General features: G+C 30.6%; 1 protein-coding gene across 8 annotated transcripts in view; it reads left to right on the forward strand.

Moving 5' to 3' along the window:
* LOC126820881 (estrogen receptor) overlaps positions 1–19,600 on the forward strand; it is a 137,928-nt gene extending 118,328 nt beyond the window's left edge. For all 8 annotated transcript variants that reach the window (XM_050549027.2, XM_050549026.2, XM_050549028.2 and 5 more), the window contains 6 exons: positions 4,915–5,028; positions 9,086–9,204; positions 10,175–10,355; positions 11,672–11,813; positions 14,885–15,015; positions 15,609–19,600. In XM_050549027.2, the coding sequence (XP_050404984.1) occupies positions 4,915–5,028; positions 9,086–9,204; positions 10,175–10,355; positions 11,672–11,813; positions 14,885–15,015; positions 15,609–15,889 (968 nt within the window). In that variant the 3' untranslated portion in view covers positions 15,890–19,600. The remainder of the gene's footprint in view (positions 1–4,914; positions 5,029–9,085; positions 9,205–10,174; positions 10,356–11,671; positions 11,814–14,884; positions 15,016–15,608) is intronic.
* Positions 19,601–21,424: the final 1,824 nt, after the last annotated feature.

A 21,424-nucleotide genomic window follows, 5' to 3' on the forward strand; every position in this document is an offset into this window, starting at 1 on the left:
GGGGATGATCTAATTAAGAATAGGTCTTTTATTTCGTTCTGACGTGGATACATGGTTGGTCTTTATAAGACCTAACTACCAGTACTTCTTGAACCAATCAGGCCTGTTAAACAAAAACTTCTTAAAGATTTTGTTAGACTGAAACTGTAATATAAAGTCTAACTACCAGTACTTCTTGAACCAATCAGGCCAGTTAAACATAAACTTCTTAAAGATTTTGCTAGATTGAAACTGTAATATTCATATTAATATAAACAACCTAAATAAGGAACGAAAGAAAGAATGATTTAATTTTAATTAGACTGGGGTTGGCAATGGTTTTGTGAGTGAGTATACTAAAAATATCAGAGAACAAAAGTATGATCTAATTTTAATTAGACTGGTACTGGGAATGGATTGTGTTAGTGAATATAGGCCTAAACATATCAGAGCAATAAGTATGGAAAGAGTCTGGCCTTGTGATTATTATACAATATGAATAGCTGTCCAAATGTTGTTCTGATTCAGATTGGCTAATTCCTGAAACGTGTCATCATCTGTCATATTTCACATCATTCAAATATTTCTTTAAAACAAATGAAAGCCTTTGTTCTTTGAAAATTATTGATTTGTATTCCAGTGAGGTAGAAGATTATGTGTTTATATAGTTTGATGCTAGTGGTTTGTTATGCATGCCTCATATTTGCCATTCAAATTTCTGTTGGATAATGTACAGTTGTTGAGATTACAGTTCAATTCAGATCAAGTGTTAAAAATAGCATTAAATTTTGAAAATGAAAATAATTTGTTGTAAGAGATATACTACTGAACAGTCTAGTTTAAATATATATCATAGGTTGTTGAGCGAACCAGGTTTTTATTTGTGTTTTAATAGTTTTTCTTAGTCCCCAAGAGATGAGTAATGACAAGTAAATATTCATAGAAAGAAAAAAGAAATTATTTAACTTCAAATCTATATTTGATTTGAATGTTGACGATATGAACGATGCAAATCTAACATTTCAGTGATATTTTTGCAAAGATCCTTATTTCTCACAAAGTTAACAGCAATGATTTTAAATTGAAAAAAAAAAAAAAAATTTTTTATTCAACTCTTTGATTGGGTTTCACCTGAATTTGATGCCCAAGGCCATCAGCCCATCTGTCCCCCTCTCTGCATGCCTCTGTTTTTCATACAAGTGATTGAGATTACAGAATTGATATACTAAATGATATTCTTGCATCTCATTTTTTTACTGTGTAAATGCTGACTGAATTCTAACAGATTTTATTTGACACTTAGAGAAAGATTCTAAAAATGTTTCTTACATTTTGCTTATGATAGTTCTGTTTTATTCAATTGTGAATTTTTAAAACTGAAGGAAAGATTTTGATAATGATTTAATAGAATATTTCAATAGACGCTTCATTTAATTTATTATCACCAATAACTGCAATGAATCATCTTAAAAACAGATTCTGAATGATTTGCCGGTTGACCAGATTGTCATTTTACTGACATTTAAATTCAGTTTTAGGAAGCAAACAGACATTGAGCTTTTAACTTGATCTACCCACATTGTGCCTGCTAATACCAGTAGAAAGAATAATGTTTTATAATGTAAAAATGTCTAGACAGGTTTTTAACATTTTCTTTTATTTATTTTGATTGTAGTTTTTTTTCTATTAACAAAAGCCAACTTCTTCACATTGATCTTAATAATTGTGTCTGATAATTTTTTTTGTAGCACATATATTTAAAGGAAGAAAGTATAGACCATCATTGATTGCAAGTCTTGAGAAAAACAAAATCAATAAATTCTAAAAATAATGCATTTTTTAATCACTGAGAATTTAGAACTGGTTTGAAATCCTCATGTTGATTTAAAGTGAACTATGAATAATCTTAAAATGGAATCTCATTATGACGATAAAAATCTTGCAAGTAAAGCATAAAGAGATTGTTTTAGCGTCATTGTTGTGGCATATTGAGAAAAAAAGCATCTCGAAGCTGCTATCTTCTATAGACAGAGACACCAAATGTTTTATATAATATTTTTAAACTACATTTAGTAATTATAAGATCGAATATGTATTGAATGTGTGCCAGGAATGGAAATTTGTTATTCTCCGGAAATATTTGGGAGCGGGATGGATATGGAGACGAAAACAAGGACAATCTGACACATTTCTTTTTAGACATACTGTGCATCAGTTCGCTGAAAATAAATCTTTTAGTTTTCGGCCTAGCTTATGTCGCGACGCAATAAAACAGATCACATGACTGCCACTTGATAACCTTCAAAATGGCCTCATTCCACTTGTCCGCCATGTTTGTTACCGCCCCCGGTACCACATGACTAAATAACCGAAACGTATTGGCTACCTCAGCGAGGTGCTGACTCAAGATGCGCTCATGTCACTTGCGACTAGGGACAACTAGTTGTCTCCAGTCGTAGGAGTAGAACATGTGCGACTCCGAGAAACTGGAGGCAACTGGTTGCCGTCCAACTTACACCAGTCATATTAGTGCTCAGTTTGCCCAGGTAGTCACGACTGATCAGTTCCACTTGATCGTAAGCCAGTCATTGATTTCGAGTCTCTGTCAGTTTTGTCGCGTCCTATTGCGACATAAGCTAGGCTTTAGTCTATCTAGGCACACAATCTAGCTACCACAAGACATTTGCATAGCTTCCCCAGAAGAGTAATGCTTTAGATTACAAATGTGACCAGTGAAGCAAAATGAGCCGATAGTCGCAAGTCATTTTAGCCTATTTTCACATTTTTGTTTATAATATGTTATTATCGTAAACAATGACTCATTCTTCTATCACTTGTCGGTAGGTACGGTGGCTACATGGTTAAGACGCTGGCTCGCTAGCCTGGAGTTCGGGTGTTCGATCACTGCATTGGCCGAGAAATTTCATCTGGATTTTCCGACTTGGTTTCCTACACACAAGCGAATTGTTGAATCAAAATTGAACCATGTGTTGATCCCGAAATGACCTAGTTTTTGTCTACTGGACAGTTAAACCCATCTCTCTCTCTCTCTCTCTCTCTCTCTCTCTCTCTTTCACTTGTCACAAATAGTGACTGAATGTCATTTGAATGATTTTACCATGCTTTCTGTTGCTGATATGAAATTAAAATTGGTGAAACTTGGCCTACAATAGAAGGCTTAGTCATTTAGGAAGTTGACTGAATTAAAACAATGTTGTTAATGACCAAAAAGTCAAATTAGCAAAGCATTTTGATGTATTAAAATGTAACACCCATTTATAAAATAATTTTCAGTCAAACTTGTTTTGAAAATAATAGATAATTTTTTATAGTAATGATAATATATGGATAATATTTGAATCTATCTAGATGAAAACATCTGCTGAGGTCAGCTGTAAATAACCACTTATTGTTGGTCAATACTTCCCATAGAAACCCTGGACAAATAATATTAGCTTGCCCTCACAAATATACTACACTAATTGATAGTAGGTGGAATTAGGCCAACACGACCTATTTATTGATATAAGACTGTTGGAAAAACATCACATGACCTCAAAACCTGGGCTGTATACCCCACTATACAATTGTAAGTAAGCTATTACTAATGTAGTAGAGGTCAGAGATAAAAAACCTGCCTTCTTCAGTTCCCTCCCAAATTTGTCTTATCATTTGGGTATCAGAAGAAAGTCCCTACTTCTTGAACATCTAGGTTAGTAGTAATATTTATTAGTAAAAATGCAGATGTTTTGTTTATATTGTAGATAGATTCTATTCTTGATCAGATACAATGTAAGTAATTTGATTGTTTATAGGAAAATATTCCTGGCATCGCTGAGCTGTGAAATTATAAAATCACTGAAATAAGTTCTTTGATCTGAGCTTTTTCATTTACATACAATTTTTCGAAAAGACCATTTTGTTGAAACATGTTGCATTTATATTTAATGGGTCTCCTATTTGTAATTATTAATTTTATAAATTGGAAATATTTAATGGTTTGAGTAGTTTTGGTTCTGTTTTATTTATTTAGTTAGTTTTATATAAATTGATGGAATATTTTGCAATGATGTGATCGGTCGTAAGATTTTCTGTTTGTCGGACTTTAGTTGTTTTATTATATATTTTTAGTCCATACAGAAAAGGTTACTGGTACATATTCTGGTACTCTACCTGACAGATAAATATGTTGTTACCATTATAAATTATATTCTGAATATTTTTACATGTTTTGCTTGATTCTATATATTCACAAACTGGTACAATAATTTGGATATTTTAAGTCAGTTTGTCTCAAAATGACAGAAGTAAAGCATTTCGTTCCAGTGTACTGTCAGTCTCTATTAAGGAAATATAAAAAATGTGATTCTAGTTTAAGTTGAGTATACTTGTCAAATTATATCTCACTCTAGGTACATTTCATTAAAAAGCATATTGGCTTTATAAAACATTTATTAACTAATAACAGTTTTTATTTGCTCTGTATTGTATGTTTAATAGACATTTAATGCGGTTAAAGTAATCACCTTGTGTACAGTCATGGTTGAGAGGATTTTATTGGTAAAGATGGAAGTACATGTTACATTTAGACAAGTATATAGGTCGCACATGCCTCAAGACACATTAGGACTAAAATATCCCCTGGGTATATAGTGTTAATTAAGTACATTTTGAAAATTATAGAACATTTAGTGATTTATGTGTGTAGTGATCCTCCTGCACTTACTAGTAGTGTTTCCAGAAAATTTGGGTTGGATATTGGAGTGAAAAATATTTTGGCCCATTAACCAACAATATTTAGATACAAGTTTGTAACATATCAAAACATCAATAATTTATTTATTATTGGAAATAAAAATTGATTTCTCTAATTTATAAAAAAAAAAAAAATATATAGATTTGTAAAAATAAAATGTTTTCGTTTAAATTTTTCAGGTCCTGTTGATTATGTATGTCCAGCTACAAATAACTGCACAATAGACAAACATAGACGTAAAAGTTGCCAAGCTTGCCGTCTGCGCAAGTGTTATGAAGTTGGAATGAATAAAGGTTTGTGTCATTTAATAAATGATTTATTAATATAATCTTTTTATATGTCAATATTGACTGGTATTTCTGATTGAAAGGATAAAAAGTTTATTTTAATTTCCTTGTATGGCTGAAGTGAATAGAACCACCCCTTAATGTCCCAGTTTTGCAATTTTAATTTATGTGAGTACTAAATTTAACTTAGTTGAGAACTATATACGGTAGGCCTATTCATTGTGTTTGTACTTAGTTTACATAAGATTTTGAAAGACATGCAATCCCGGTGCATGTCATTGACATAACTCAAGGTGCGTCTTTCTTTCTTTTATTTGCCGTATTTTAGTAGCCCTGTTGGTTTAGACATTATGGGTGGTGTACTGATTTATTAAGGGCTGCTGATTGGTGTTTCAAGAGGCACTCACGCTTAAAATTTGTGTTAAACATAATGTGAACTTACAATTCAATTTGAAGTTTTAAAGTGGATTGTGTGCACAATTTAAGACAAAATCTTTCTGTCCTTTTCTGATATACAAATGTTTTATGATTAATCTCATTCATGAGTGTTCCACGTGTTATGAAGTTTAAAGTACTTGCCAATTGATTTGCTCTATGTAGGCCAGTGCTCAGTATTGCAATTAGGTCAGATTAGGGTTACTGATCTTTTTCTCAAGTTAAATATAATGTACTGCCTGCCTGTTTTTTAGCAACATAAACATAACTTTGAAAACACTATTAGACCAAAATTATTTTTATTGATGAACGCAAGCAAATTATTGAAATAAAAGTGAACCATTTGTTAGTTCTAAAATGACCTGTTTTTTGTCAAGTTGAAGTTAAACCCCATATCTCTCTCTCTCTCTTATTGATGAAAATGTCCCTTTAAATACCCCTCCCCCTCCCACCCCACCCCCCAGGCCAGTATTGTACATCGGTCACACTTGTTGGGACACAATAACTCTCCTTCTAATTGAATTAGAATGTTCAAATTTGGTGTAGGTGTTTATTAGGTGAATGCCTTGATAGAGTTTGATCATGCACATTTCCCACCAAGGATAAGCAAAGATAAGTAATTTGATTGGTTGAGACTTTCGAACATGATAACTTTGGTTCTAATTGGGTGATAGTGATGAAACTTAGGGTATAGATGTGCAATTAATTAATATGTGTCATCTATTTATTTGGGGATTGTGGCAGGGGACATCAGCCTCACTCTTAGCTTGTTAATTTTGATATCATATTTTACAAATAGTTTGATAAACAGGAATGTCAATAGCCTTTGTGTACTCACACATTTGATTTGTAGGAAATATGATTATTTGGAACATTCCCTCATTTACAATTTTATAAGTCTAGCCATAATAAATTTAGTGTAATATTGAATTTGAAATGGAATACAAATTTATAAAAACATTGTGAAAAAAAGAAAAGAAAACTCTATTGCATTATAGATTTAAAAGGAAGAAAAATTTAATCGAATATTACAAAGTTTGCTTTTCTGTCTGACTCGAGTCACATAGGGGAACAATTTAATTTGAATATTATTTAGAAACTGTACATAGAGATGAAATTCTCTGATTACTTAGCCATAAATTGGTAAAATAATGATTTTAAATTTGATGAAATTTCAATAGACCCGCCGCCATCTCAAAACACATTAGCAGAATTGGAATGAGGTGAGGAAATAATGGATTGAATTTGCACTTCAGTCTAACTGGCAATGGCTGCCTTTTTGGATGAGTTGGTTTTAGAATTAGGATAAACATAGACTGTTTTGTCTAATAGACATGTATTTACACAGAGATATTTCAGAGTGGTGTTAGCAGACGCATTGGCAGCAAAATGGTTGATATACTTTTAATAATAAGACCATTTTGTAAAGTCTACATCATATTTCCTCTGGATTACTTGTTTGATGGAAGATATTTTTCCATGAAAAGATAATATCCTACGGGTCTTAATACTCATTCAAAGTGGGTTTTATAGGCCTACTGTTACATAATTTCTGAAACATACGGCATTATTTACATAGGGTAATGTTCACAGCAGGCTTCTTTAAAACTTAATGCAAGTACATGTTAATGTTTTCTACTTTTCTGAGTTCCATATGCTTTGGGTTTTCTAACATAAATTATTTGATTTTTATAGACTAAACAAATTGATTAGATGTGATAAAAACTCCCCACCGCTCATTATAATAACAAATATGCACAACTTCAAAGACCAGTGAATACAAGATGCATTTGCTGTGGTGCATCATCATTTGAAGCTGTAATGTATTGTCTTGCATTTATTGTTCCATTTATGCTCCTGTGTCTATTTGGTTTTAAAAAATAATTATCCGCCGCCAAACGAAGTTAGGGAGGGATATTGAAATGGGGTCCGTCCCGATTTCGTTTCCGGAGCATAATATAATATGTCATGTACCGTTCAAGGTATCTTTCTGAAACTTTGTACACACATCAACCTATTACAGTAGTTGTGCCTTTTGCTATTTAGGAATTTCTGGGATTTATAATTTTTGTGTTTCCATGGAAAAAAAATTGACTTAGTTTTTGGTGTATAATTTTGTTTCTGGAGCATATCTCATAAACCATTCAAGATATCTTCATGAAACTTTGTACAAACATTAACCTAATATAGTAGTTGTGCCTTTTGCTAATTAGGAATTTCTGGGATTTATGTATACTATTTATATATACTATATTTACAAATACTATTTCTTTTCAAATTTGGCAATTGAAATACTATGCCAGTTGTTACTATTTTCACCACAGATAAATAAAGAAATTTTTCTTTGAATATATTTCTTTGAAATCAGATAGTTTTTATTAAAAAGATGAATTTATGTATATTTTTTTTATAACAAACTCCAAGAAGGGAGCAGATTCAGTGTAATATATTTATGGCTATCTATAGTATAAGTTTATCCAACCTGACTTTTAGATTAGGTGATTTGATTAATGATTCGTCTGCTCTCCTAACTCTAGGGCTTTCCTTTTTGTCCAGACATGAGACACCTTATAATTATCTAACGCACTGGACATAAGCTAATTGTCTTTACTAGCAGTAATACCCGTCATTAAAAGGTTACTGTATAGACAGTTTATATGTGACCAATGGTTAGCTAAGCCTGGCTACAACTCGATAAGACTCATAAGTCTAGCACTTTCTTGCCGTTAGAAATAGACCTAGTAATATATATCTACTCGAGACAAAATCTATATGTATTGTATTGGAACTTGGTGTATCTTCCATCTTGATATGGCTACTTGAAAATTATTTGGATTTCTCTAGAGCCTTATGTATGATGCTTACTAAGATTGAAATAAACAGAACAAAGTTATCGCATTATTTCTAGTAAAGTTTGCTCTGTCAGCTTTAGAAATACTAGTTATCTATCCGACTTCATGAATTGACCTTTTTGTACTAAATAGATAAAATCTACTACACATACACTTATATACTTGGCATGCGACTATTATTTAATTATATTCCATGATCCATTAATTTCCTTGAAAAATAGTAAAAGTACAAACTTTTTAAGAAATCTCAATGAAAACCGTAAGCAAACTAAAACAAATTTTAAAAGATGGCTATACTCTCAAGGTGGCACAAAATAACAGCTTTTCTTCCCATTCCGAACACTGAAAATGAAATCTACATTTCATGTACATGTATTCAACAGACTACTTTAGTTTGATCAATGCTTTTTTCCTCTCTGAGAACACTCCCTATACATTGTATACATATATGCAAATGTTTTTGAACATGAAAACTCGCATTGTTATTTTTTATGACTTCAATGAGTGATTCATTGAAGACACAGAATCCTATTAAAATTACAAATTATGTGTTTTTATAGAGTTTAATATTTATTAATGCAACAAGAAGTTTTAATTTGAATTTATTAATGCAATTAGGAGTTTTAATTTGAATTTGTACAAACTAAGTGGGACTTATAAAATTTGCTGGTCATGATACACAGATTGGATAATGGTTGATAATGAGTGCTTGTGACAAGTAGATAATTAGTGCTTATTTTGTTTTATCATAATCAGACATTTTGTATGAATTCCAGGAAGTCAAAGAAAAGAAAGAAAGAGTAGTGGAGGTGGAGGAGGAAAGGGAAAACGATGTCGTGTTGATTCTTCAGAGACAGCTGTTAATTCAACATCGGGTTCACTCATTCCTTCTAAAGTAAGTTTTTATTTTAAAATGCCTTAGCTAAGTGACTGAATCTTTAATTTTATTTGAAGAAAGCAATATGTATTAAAGGTTATATTGTACAAGATTACAATTGTATAACCATAACCCTTTAGTATTTGGTGCATTTTAATATTGACTACCCCAGGTCCTTAAAGAAAATGAGAGAAAAGTGATATATTAATACCAGTATATCCCTGGAAGACCAAAACTGCTGTTCCTTTTGGCTTTTATTATAGGACCATTTACTAGTTTGTAGGGGTACTACAAAAATTTGGGGTGAACTAAGGAACCCATTGCTAATGGGTTAAGGAAGAAGTTTAAAGATAAGACCTTCAAAAACTTGTATAAATATTTCAAAATAATGCTAGAAATGTTTCCTTACCCTGTTCGGACGTTAAACCCCATTTTATTCTACATTTGTTAAAACATTTAATAGTGTCACTTTATAGACATAAAAAATAGAAGATATAATAATATAGCATAGTGGAACTACAAATCACCAGTACTAATTATAATGATTTACTTGTCCATAGAACATGTGATTTGTTCAATCATTAATCAGATCTAAATAGAGACCAATTTGGCATTAACTGTATTACAAGTTGTAACATCACGATTTTATGAAAGTATACAACATGGTTAAATTTCTGTTGAATTTTGCTTTAATTTTAAAAATGAAGGCGACAAAATTTTAAAACTATGTCCTTTGTTTTATGGCCTGGAAAGGTTACTTCATAAGTTTATTCCAGTTTTGTTTTGAGACATCTGAATGGAAGTAAAACTTCTATATTATTTGGGCGAATCGGTATAACTTTTCTTCAAAATAATGATATCAGTTGGTATTTGACATAATAGTTTTGTAACTCGTTTATCATTGGGGTGACCTTTATTATGAATTATATAAATTATATTTTTAAACACATACACCTTTGAAAAAACTTCTGGTTTTTTTTTTTTTTAGTGTGCCAAACGGAGTCGAGCTTATGCTATATTGGAAGCGCTGCAGAAAGCTGATCTTCCTGTACTAGAGAGTTACCATAATCATAACTTGCCGCCATCTAGAATACATTTATTAAATACGCTGATCAAATTAGCCGACAGAGAACTAGTATACTTGATAAACTGGGCCAAACATGTCCCAGGTATGTACTTGATTAACTGGTTGTCAAATCACCATTAGATTATATATCTTATTTTAATTATGTATACACAAGTCAATCAGTCATTATAATGACATGTTATTAAAGTCTCTGAACATCAAGGCGGGTTGGGTGGCTGAATGGTTAACGTGTCATTGAGTCAAGTGGTGTGGTTTCAATTCACCGCATGTACATGGTTTCCCCTTGTCAGTGATGTAGGATGGAGGGCCTGACAAGGACAGCTGTCTAGTTGTTCGGATGGGACGGAAAACTGAGGTCCTGTGTACATATTGGCGTGGACGTAAAAGATCTCTTGGCAGTTGGAATTCGATATAAGAGTAGGCCGTAGCGCCGCTGCCCGGGCAAAATTTCCCTCATAGCACACTGTATGGTGTATGTCCGTCTTCATTAGCCCAGATTAGGAGCAGAACAGTAGGACGTTAAACCCCATTTCATTTCATTTTATTTGTACGTGACAAGAAGTAGGGTCGCCTGTCCAACCTCGTGGGTTTTCTTGAGTCCTCCAGTTTCCTCCCACTGCTAAAGACCCCCATGCGCAAGCTTATTATTTGAATAAAATTGAATCATGTCTGTCCGAAAATGACCTAGTTTATGTCGTGCGGACATTAAACCTATCTCTCTCTCTCTCTCTGAACATCATTTGAGAGCTGTTTTAAAGCCCTACAAACTGCAATCATCTTGTGCAAGTTGAATCTCTACAAGAAATATCAGTCAACATTCAGCATCCTCGACATAAAATATAAACAGGACATGGTCAAAGTAAGCCATTGCCTCGTACCAGTATATAATCTTTGTTAAATTATTTGGATGAGCCTCTTTTTATCCTGATTGAATCCAAGCCAGGAGGTTATCTATATTTGGATTTTAATCTCTTGATTAAAATGTTAAATAATCAATTTCAATACATTACAACATTGATTAAGCCATGCAAAATTAGATATTGTCTGAAATATAGATTTTAAAACATAATGTGAATTTTCCAGAACACTCTTTTTCCAAATCCCTAATCTGCATATATGAAGAGTACTATTCTAAAACACTATGTATCCTTTTTCAGACTCTCTGGGAAAAATTAATTAAAATGAAGAAGTTTTTACTTTTTCAAATAAATGTTTAATGTATTTGACATTAGTAAAATAGATACAAAATATATTTTGTTTCAAGTTCAGATTTGCCTGATACTCACACTACATTGCATTTTGATGAAGAGCTCTACATTGTACATTCTCTTCTCATGTATCATGTATCATCACCATCATTATCATCATGGTAATGAAATTGTATATTTTGCTTTAAAGGTTATACAGATCTGTCTCTAAGTGATCAAGTCCATTTGATAGAATGTTGTTGGATGGAATTATTGTTATTAAATTGTGCATTTCGTTCCATGGACCATGAAGGGAAACGTCTAGTCTTTGCACCAGATTTTCATCTCGATAGGTTGGTATTATCCTGGAAATAAATATTGTGGATATTAAACTTTATAATGCATGTAATCTGTTCTGAATATAAAGATTGTAGACATTCCATAAAATTTCAGAAGAAGTTCATAATAATAAATTCTAAAAATAAATTTTATAGACATTACATAAAATTTCAAATTAAACTTTGTAATGATAAATTCCTATAAATTGATTATTGTAAGCATTACATCAAATTTCAAATTAAACATCATAATAATAAATTCAAAAATTTCAATTTAAACTTCATAAGAGTAAATTCAAAAATTTCAAATTAACTTCATAATAATAATTTCAAATTAAACTTCATAATAATAAATTCTAAAATTTACATATTAGTACTTTACAATGCAAAAATTTTAAAACTTAAAAGATATCGTATTCCTGACAGCTAAATTTTAGAACTTAAATGATATCCTGTTCCTGCATCTGATTTCATATTATATGCTGAGTTTTTTTTTACTTTATCGACGAGTGTTGATATTTTTTGATATCAAAAAAGACAAGTAGGAGATTTTATTTATCACCCAATCCCTTCTTAGTAATCTTACATGCACATTTATAAATAAATATAATTATTTACTATAGGTTACACTTTTACTGAACCTGATTACATTACCGCGTAGTGATACATCATTTTTTGACAGCAATTCAACCATTGCAAAGTCCTTTATATTGACCCAGTGTTTCCATCAAGGCCAATTAAATAAAAATAGTTCATTTCTAATAAGAAAGAAGAAAGAACTTACATTTAATAAAAAATGAACTGTTCTTTGAAAAAAAAAAAAGTAGTTCCTTTTTGATTGACCAATCAAATTCATGTAAAGCGATATCTCCTAAGGAGATATCACAGTAGATTATGAAATTTATCACACAAGCGATATCTACTGTAGAATGTATTATTGGGTGATAAATTAAATTATTAGCTGAATAGACTAGAACACTTTTCAAGTATTGTTTATTTCCCTGGAGACAAAATATTTTTAGAAAATATATTAACCACTTGATTAAGATATTAAAAAACCCTGCTGTAACTGAATAAATATTAAATTAAGACTTATTAAAATTTTGTATCAGTTTACAGTGAAACACATCATCATAAATAGCCAATCATTTACATATGTCTATACCGTACTTCCTTGATTAAAAGATAAATGAACTTACATGTCATATCCTATAAATAGACCAGTACAAATATAATTAAGCGGCTTAAGTCAGAAATATGAGCTTTATGCTAACTCGAGTGAAATGGCAAGGAAAATTTAATCAATATTAAGTTTGTGTCAGAAAACCTAATAAAGAGGATAGACTGCGATAAAGAATAAAGAATAATGATTATTTCTAGTAATTTTATCGCTCATTAAAATTGCAGAGAGCTTTTTACCCTTTACATAACCTTTGAGTAGGCCTTAATAGGTCAATGTCCTTTTTGAACCCCCAGGAGATTTATTTAAATGTAATATTACTCATTTAGTATGAAATTCTGTGATGTCACATGACGTAACTAATTACAAAGTTCTATTCATTGTACCTAATCCAACAGGTGCTATTGTGAAACATTACTTTTAGTAGGATTATGTTCCGCACTATAGGAGATAGCATGGGGCTCTAGTCTTTTATGTGAAAATGACTTCAGAGTTTTATTCAAATGAAAGAATTAATGCTCTTTTCATGACTGTTGATTAAAAAGTGTGCAATAAGATAAACTTGATGTTGAAGTATGTTAAAGAGTGAGTCCTGAGAAATTGAATCCTATCAAATGGTTTAGATCTAAGAATGATTATACGATCTTATTTTACATCTAAACGAACTCTGAGTGAGTTTTACAATCACCTGTCTGGACTTTCAACATTCAAAGGGGGGAAAAAGATAGCTGTCTGCTTATCAGAGAATAAGATAAGACACTGCAGATAATTGTAAAATGTTTCTTACCCTGAAGCAGTGGATTTATAACTGAATTTGACTCTTTAGTAAATAGGAATGTTGGAACCTTTGCCTTGGTTAAGCTGCAGATTTTTTTGTATACCATATTGCCATCTATATCACCCCAACATGCCAAAATAAACCTTAAACTAGTGTTTAAAACCCTGCATGTAAATTATAAATAAACTATATTCCAAAAAATGACTATGTCATAATATAATAACCAATGATGCATTCATTAAAATTTCAATGAAAGATAAATGCTAACCAACTTAGCTCTTTGAATTTTACTTAAATAATAAAACAAATATTGTGACAATATGTTTGAATTTAACTAGTGTATGTAAGCATAACATGTTTATTAATAAACAGATAGACTAGACATATTAACTATATTTTCTTATCAAATAAAACTGTTTAATGGTTTTGTATTTCAACATGATTTTTATCTTATTATATAGTAATAATAATATTAATGATTTTGTCTGAAATTCAATATATTATACCACAAAAGAAATAATTGATTATATTATTAGCTTTGTTCAACTCTTTATCTCACTGATCAATCATTGTCGACATTACAGTAACTTTTGTGTCTATAAAAGATACAAAGCCTTTAATCTGATTAAAACACAAATCATATTTCTTTTTGTTTTTTATGGTTCAAAATTTTGTTTTACTTGTCTTCACTGCACCAGGATCTGGAAGAGTTGTTAAATAACCTGCATTCTGGGCGGTTAGCCAATCCAGTGGTCTGTTGTGTCATTCTTATCATGTGCCAGTGATAGAAAACAAAGTAATAGCTACTTGGAAAACTGATGCTGATTGGTTAATCGAATGACTGACATTATAATGTCAAAATTTGCCCATATTACCCATGACACAACCTCCCACTAGAACCGGTGGGATCCATATGTAGTAGAGATTGCAAAAGCATGTGATGCCTAAAAGATTTATTTGCTCTGCTGACAACTTTCTTGGGATAATTTATATTGTTTCACCTGGATCCAAACTTTAGAAAGAGGTTTATTTGATTTCACCTGTCTTTAAACATATTCACAAACTTTTCGCCTTTAATAGTGGCCAAAAATTCATTTGTAGTAAAATCTTTTTTCATCTTTATTCCAGACAATTATGGAATTTGACTGGAATGACAGAAATATTGGATCAGGTAGCAGCTGTATCAGAACTAATGGTACAATATTGTATTAGTAAAGAAGAACTTCTACTATTACAAGCTACAGTATTAGTCAACGCAGGTATGTTCTATTAATATATATTATATCATCTCTAAATAACTAAGATTTTAAAATGTAATAACCCATTACCACTTGGTACATGCATATATTGAAACCTCTGTTCTTGGAAAAAAAGTAGAGGTATACCAGTGAGATTATTTTCATATAGATTACTGTTATTGTCACATTAAACCCATGCCATTCCTTTAAATCCCTATGTATTAATATGTACAGATTTTTATATTCCCACATTGAAATGTGGCATATATTTTCGGTTAGGTTTAGCAGGTGAAGTGACAAAGAAGCCTAATGATTTTCTATAATTACTGTCAGAGTTATGACCCTTGATCCATTTTTAAAAACCTTGTGGTTGCACTAGAGCTTAAAGTTACCATCCAATTGACTTGAAATTGTCAACAATTTTCAATAATTACTGTCAGAGTTATGCCCCTTGATTATTTTGTAAAAATTTTTTAATATAAAGATATAGTAGATGTGATAAAGAAATCTAGCATAATTTAGCTTTAACTGCAGCTTATGCAAAGTATGATGCCATTTGCGTTCTATAGTTTAAAGTATAAATTAAATTCAATCATTGTTTTCTCTCTTTTCAGAGGTACGAAGATTGGCAAGCTATAGTCGAATCCAAGACATGCGACAAGTCATTCTGGACGCCCTTGTAGAAACATCAGCACGGTTCCATGCAGATAATGTTCGGCATGTTCCGTCCATCCTCTTGCTGTTAACCCATATACGACAAGCAGGGGAGCGTGGCATTGCATATTTCCAACAGTTGAAGCGAGAAGGATGTGTGGTATTCTGTGATTTGTTGACTGAAATGTTAGAAGCCCATAATAACATGAGCGATCGTAAAATAAATACAGACACAGAATAACGACGACTAGACCGGCGGATATTGAAAAACAAACTTGATAGATCTAGTTGTTTTTTGATCTGCGGAGTAATAATATCTAGATTAATTTTGTAAATGTTAATCTGGATTGTTTAAACTTTTTTGTTTATTTTATTGTAAAATCTACCAATAGGTGGACTGTAACAGGCTAAATACAGGTGAAAAATTTCTAAACAATTGATGTTATAATTATTATAATCAATTATTATTACTATTATACTTTAGGCCTGATGTACAGTTTACAAGCATTTAATGAGTTTAAATATATGTCGTGTTTACATGCCTAAGGCAATGATGTTTGTGAAGCATTTTATCCTTCTGCCTGTGGACACATTGATAGTAATTGTTCTATATATGAAACTATTGTAAATAATATACAGTTGGTTTTCTGGCACCAAGTGCAAAACTAACACCTGATAGGCTTCAGAATATACTCTCACCATTGACAAGATAAATACAATAAAAAGATGAGAATATTACAAGACGAGTTAGCAAAGTGATGGTTTAAAACCACATTGTCTTAACATAACATCACCAAAGCCCAGTTCCTGGAAAATTCTAAATCAAAGCCAATTTAGTGAAAAGTTTAGAAATGAGTTGCTGACTAAGAACACATAGACACATAAAATAGATTAACTGATAGTTAAAAGGTTCTTTAACCCAGTCGGTGCCAAGCATATGTTGATATGCCTGTCAAGTTGTCATGTAATTCCACAGTTTCTAGTATTATTACCAGAATACTATTTTTTTTTTGCATATGACTTATAGACTTACAAAATGAAATTCTCCTTTTATATATTTATGCAAATTAGTTTATTTATATGCAAATGACAAATTTTACACTACATCGGGTTATTGAGAACTATTTAAAGAAAAAAAATATTTTTAGCAATAATCTTTTACACATTCTTGGTAATAAGTATAGTTGCTGTACAACTTGACGATAAAAAGAAAGACAAACCAGTAGATAAATTTTTAACTATAAAGCTGTGTGACTGACCTGAACTTCAAATTGCATACCAAACAGTTTCCATACCAGGCACCGAAGGGGATAAAGATGAACCCAGATGAAAGATTTAAGATATTTCTATGAGCTTGGCCCTTGAGACAATATGTCAGATGCACAGCTATCTGGGAGACTAAGTGTTTTTAAAACACCTCAAGAAAAACATGTTTATATGTAGTCTTTTAATAAATGAAATTGTACACAGGCTGACGATGTGAAAACACAAATATTATTATTAAAATAATAATATAGTATTTTTAAAATAAATTTTAGAATAGACTGTTGATGGTACATTGGACATTGATTGCAATTCATCATCTTTAATTTGATTTTTATACACATAGTTGTATTAATTCATCATAATCTAAAGTTTATTTCAAATATTCTGCATGGTACATTTATATAGGATATGGGGAGTTAATTTAGGTTTATATATATTTAAACAATTCTACATTTGTTTTTGTTTTTTAAAAAAAGGTTTAATATTTGAAATTTTGACAAAAGTTTTGACTTCAGAATCTAATGTGACTGAGTTAAACTTACTTAGAGAATATATTTTGTTTTTGGAATGTATTTTTGAATATGTTTTGGGTATTCTTATATAGATTTCTCCAATTGAAGTTATAAGTATAAAGTGCATTAGTTAATTTAAGATCAAAAAGAAAATTAATTAAATTATTTTTCAAATAAGACTCTTTATCAATTATTTCATGAATAAACACTATCAGTATCAGGGGATAGAATTTCAAATAACTTTTCGAAGTATTCCTTAAATTTAAATACTACAAAATATGCCCCAAGACTTTGAAGGCTAGTAGTCCCTTATTTACATATATTTAGCTTGTTTGGTATATTGTGTTGTGTTAATTGGGCTTCTGGTCACCAAGTGACAAGCTTATTATATATGTCTTAGAAAAATGAATATCATTTGTGTTTCTTACGATATTTCACACAACTGTTTGTCTTACTTCCCTTGCTTTATTTTTAAGAGAATCACGCTTGTTAAAATTATGTTATTCAAAACCTATAGACAAACTATTATTTTGTATTATACACAATTTGGAGGAAAAACGCTTCTTAGATTCCAGTTTTTATAGTTATAATTGAATGTATAAATTTGATGCCATGAAGATGACTGTCTAATTATGTTAGTGCAAACCATACAGTATGTTGATGGCATAAAATTGATATCTTTCTAATTTTGTTATAAGCTCAAGTGTCTGTTGTACAAATAGCTGGGTATTAGTTAATATTATGTTTTAATTATTCTTTTATGTATATCAAACACTTTTATACATTTTATTGTTGAGTTTGATATTTTCTGATTGAAACATTTAAAAAAGCAAATTATTGTTTTCGAATTGGTTATCATCTAAAATACACAACAAAATTAATAGTCAATAAATTTTAGATAATAAATTGTATCTTATGAATTATTTTTTTAATTAATTTAACAGTTATTTAGGAAAAAAGAATAAAAACAAAAATTATATTTTGATATTAATAATGAATATAAAAAAACTTTGAAACTTTAAATTATCATGGTTGTTTTTTAAATTTTATGAAATAAATTATATTTTAGTTAAATTTAAAAATTATTGAGGAGAAAATAATATTTAAACAAAAATTATGTTTTGATATTAATAACAAATATTAAAAAAAAAATTCTTGGTGGTTAAAAATATTATACTATAAACTGTTTGTGTAACAGACACTGTATATATTGTGTAGTGCTCAGTAGTGCTGGTAGTGTTAAGATGGTTTATCTTTCACTATATATCTATGTGTATATACATTTCCCTTCAATTCACCTAGTTATAATATGTATATTGGGATAGAATGGATCGTGGGATCGAGAGAGAGAGAGAGTAGGCTGTATAAATTTTAATCATATACTCTTGTAGAAAAAGAAGAAATGAGAATAAATTGATTTTTAAAAAATGTTATGAGCTAATGAATCAACTTGTACCACTTCTTAATTGCAGTTAAGTACAATCCAGTTTTTTGAAAACAGAACTAATAATTTGTTCTCTATTATAATATTCAAATTTCGATTATTGCTATTGAATATGATAAATTACTGTTCAAAGAATTTTAAACATATTTTTTGTATATTTGAATTTGATAATTTGTGAAATGGATACAACGTTGCAATATGAAAATTTGATCATCTAGAATTGATATTTTTGTAACCACAATCTGGACAAGAGCCTGTGGGAGAATAGCAATCAAAGTGAATGAAAAAGATGCAAGTTTTGACACTATTTTTCCCCAAATATACTGTAATGTAGACCAGTTTTTTACCACTAATTATGTCACATAAAATGTTATGTATTCCATTAACGAAAAAGGGCATGGTGAAGTAAGTTAACAGTTTATGTTATATTTTAGATGTGCTACAATTTAGAAAACTCATTATAAAACTTTTGGACAGTTCATTGTTACATAGCTTATTATGTATACCAGTATGTATTTTTCTTTGATATTCACAAATTATTTACATTATCACTGTTAAATATAAAAAAGATATTGATTTTGACAATTAACACACATCAAAAATTTACATTCAGATGTTTTTTGGTTTGTGTAAATATTAAGATCAGTCAGAAATGTCCTTTGTACAATATCCAAACATATTATGCTTAAAGAAATAAAAATGGCAATTATTGCTTTTAGGAGAAATTAAATGGAATTGTTTTTGTATTTGCCCCTGATATTTGTGTTCCTATTTTCTTGAAAACGAAACTCATTATCTTGCACTCTACTTCAGCCTTGTTTAGATGCAAACCTATGAGGTAATGTGCAGAGAAGTGACCTTTCAATTAGGACAAGAAAATTTAGGTATGTCCTGTGTCTTAAGATATGTTTCCTCAATAGTCAAAAAATTCCTAAATATAAAACCACTGACAGGAAACAATGGTGGGAGCTACCAAGCAAAATATAATTGTTGCTAAAAAGATATCTTACAAGATGTTTCAAGCCAAGACAATACAAAGGTGGGTGCAGTTATGAATGATGTCTCCAATTGTAAGACAGTTAAGTGGATAAGTGTGGTTACTATGCAACATGCAACAACACACACTGATATACTAAATTAGCAAACAGTGGTTGACCATGTGTAATAATCAACTTAAAAATTTGATTGTTCGCATATTATGCAATTTGCATCAACAATTTTATTTTGAGGAGAGGTTACTGGTTGATAAGAATGATTGGGTAGCTGGAAAACAAATTATCTCCCATCTCTTTCCCAATTGCAGTAAATGTATTAATAAATCTGAATCGATTATATTTCTTTTTTTTAAACTTGTTTCTTTGAATATTGTCTTGGTCAAGAGTTAAACTTTTCGATAATCACTTGAAATACATAGTAAGATGTTTTCTTGTTCTGTGAATTACTCTACATTAGAAATGTAACAGAGAGAGAGAAAGAAGTGGGGTTTAACATCTTGACACAAACCAGTTCAATTTGGGACTAACATGTTTCAATTTCACTTGAATAATTTGCTGTTATATTTTTCGAGAATTGAGCTCGATAGGCGACCAGCTTGGATATAGGCAGGCGTTTCCAGTAGAAACAGGCAACAGATATAAACATTTATGATTGCATGTATGTACATTTGTAAATAGATATTGAAGGGTGTGTTAAATATGCTTAAAGGGACAATAACACTCTTGCTGGCTTGAAAGCTCCAGAAAATAAATAATATCTCTATCTAAGTACTAGATGTTTAAGTGTCCTTCCTGTTGTGTAAATTATCCATTACATCCTATTTTACTTGTCCAGAGGGTTCGAAAATATTTTTAAATCGAAGTTTCATTTGAAAAGGCTTACAAAGACGTTTCAAACCATTATGTTGAATTTTTCAAAAATTTTAAATAAGGTGTGTTAAGATGAAATTTGTATCATCAATTAATTGAAATATTCTAAAATAGTACAATTTGTTGACCAGAATAAAGATTGGGACATATTATTCAGTTACATCAAGAGTAGTATTGAGCCTATAACTGTGGTATTATTTTGGTTAAGACTAGTCTTGAACATGCTTGGTAAATACACACTCTTTTGATGGACTAAAGGCTGGGAGTAGGGACATGGCCCAGTGGCTACTCCCTTAATGCCACTGGTTCAGCCTGTAAACATTTTTGTAAAATAAATGTCAATCTCAAAACTCACAATTAAAATAATGTGTTATAGAAGGGAAGTAACTCCTTGCCTTGATCATCCATTCTTATAGAAACATCATCTCAAGACAAGCTTTTCAGTCAGAGCAAATTTATTGAAAATATATTTGAGTTATAAGTGCCCATCTGTTGGATTTTCATAAAATCTTATTGAAAGCCCTCCTCGATATTCAACATTTATTAAGTTGCAAGGTTATAAAGCACATTATTTAATGATGATAATTTTCAGTTGTCAAGCCAGTTATTTTGCCTTCATGCTTTGAATGTAAAATTTTGGTTGAATTTTTTTTTATACAGATGGTTCACCAAAACAATACATATATTTT

Source organism: Patella vulgata, chromosome 5 (genome assembly GCF_932274485.2).
Source record: "Patella vulgata chromosome 5, xgPatVulg1.2, whole genome shotgun sequence".
NCBI lineage: Eukaryota > Metazoa > Mollusca > Gastropoda > Patellidae > Patella > Patella vulgata.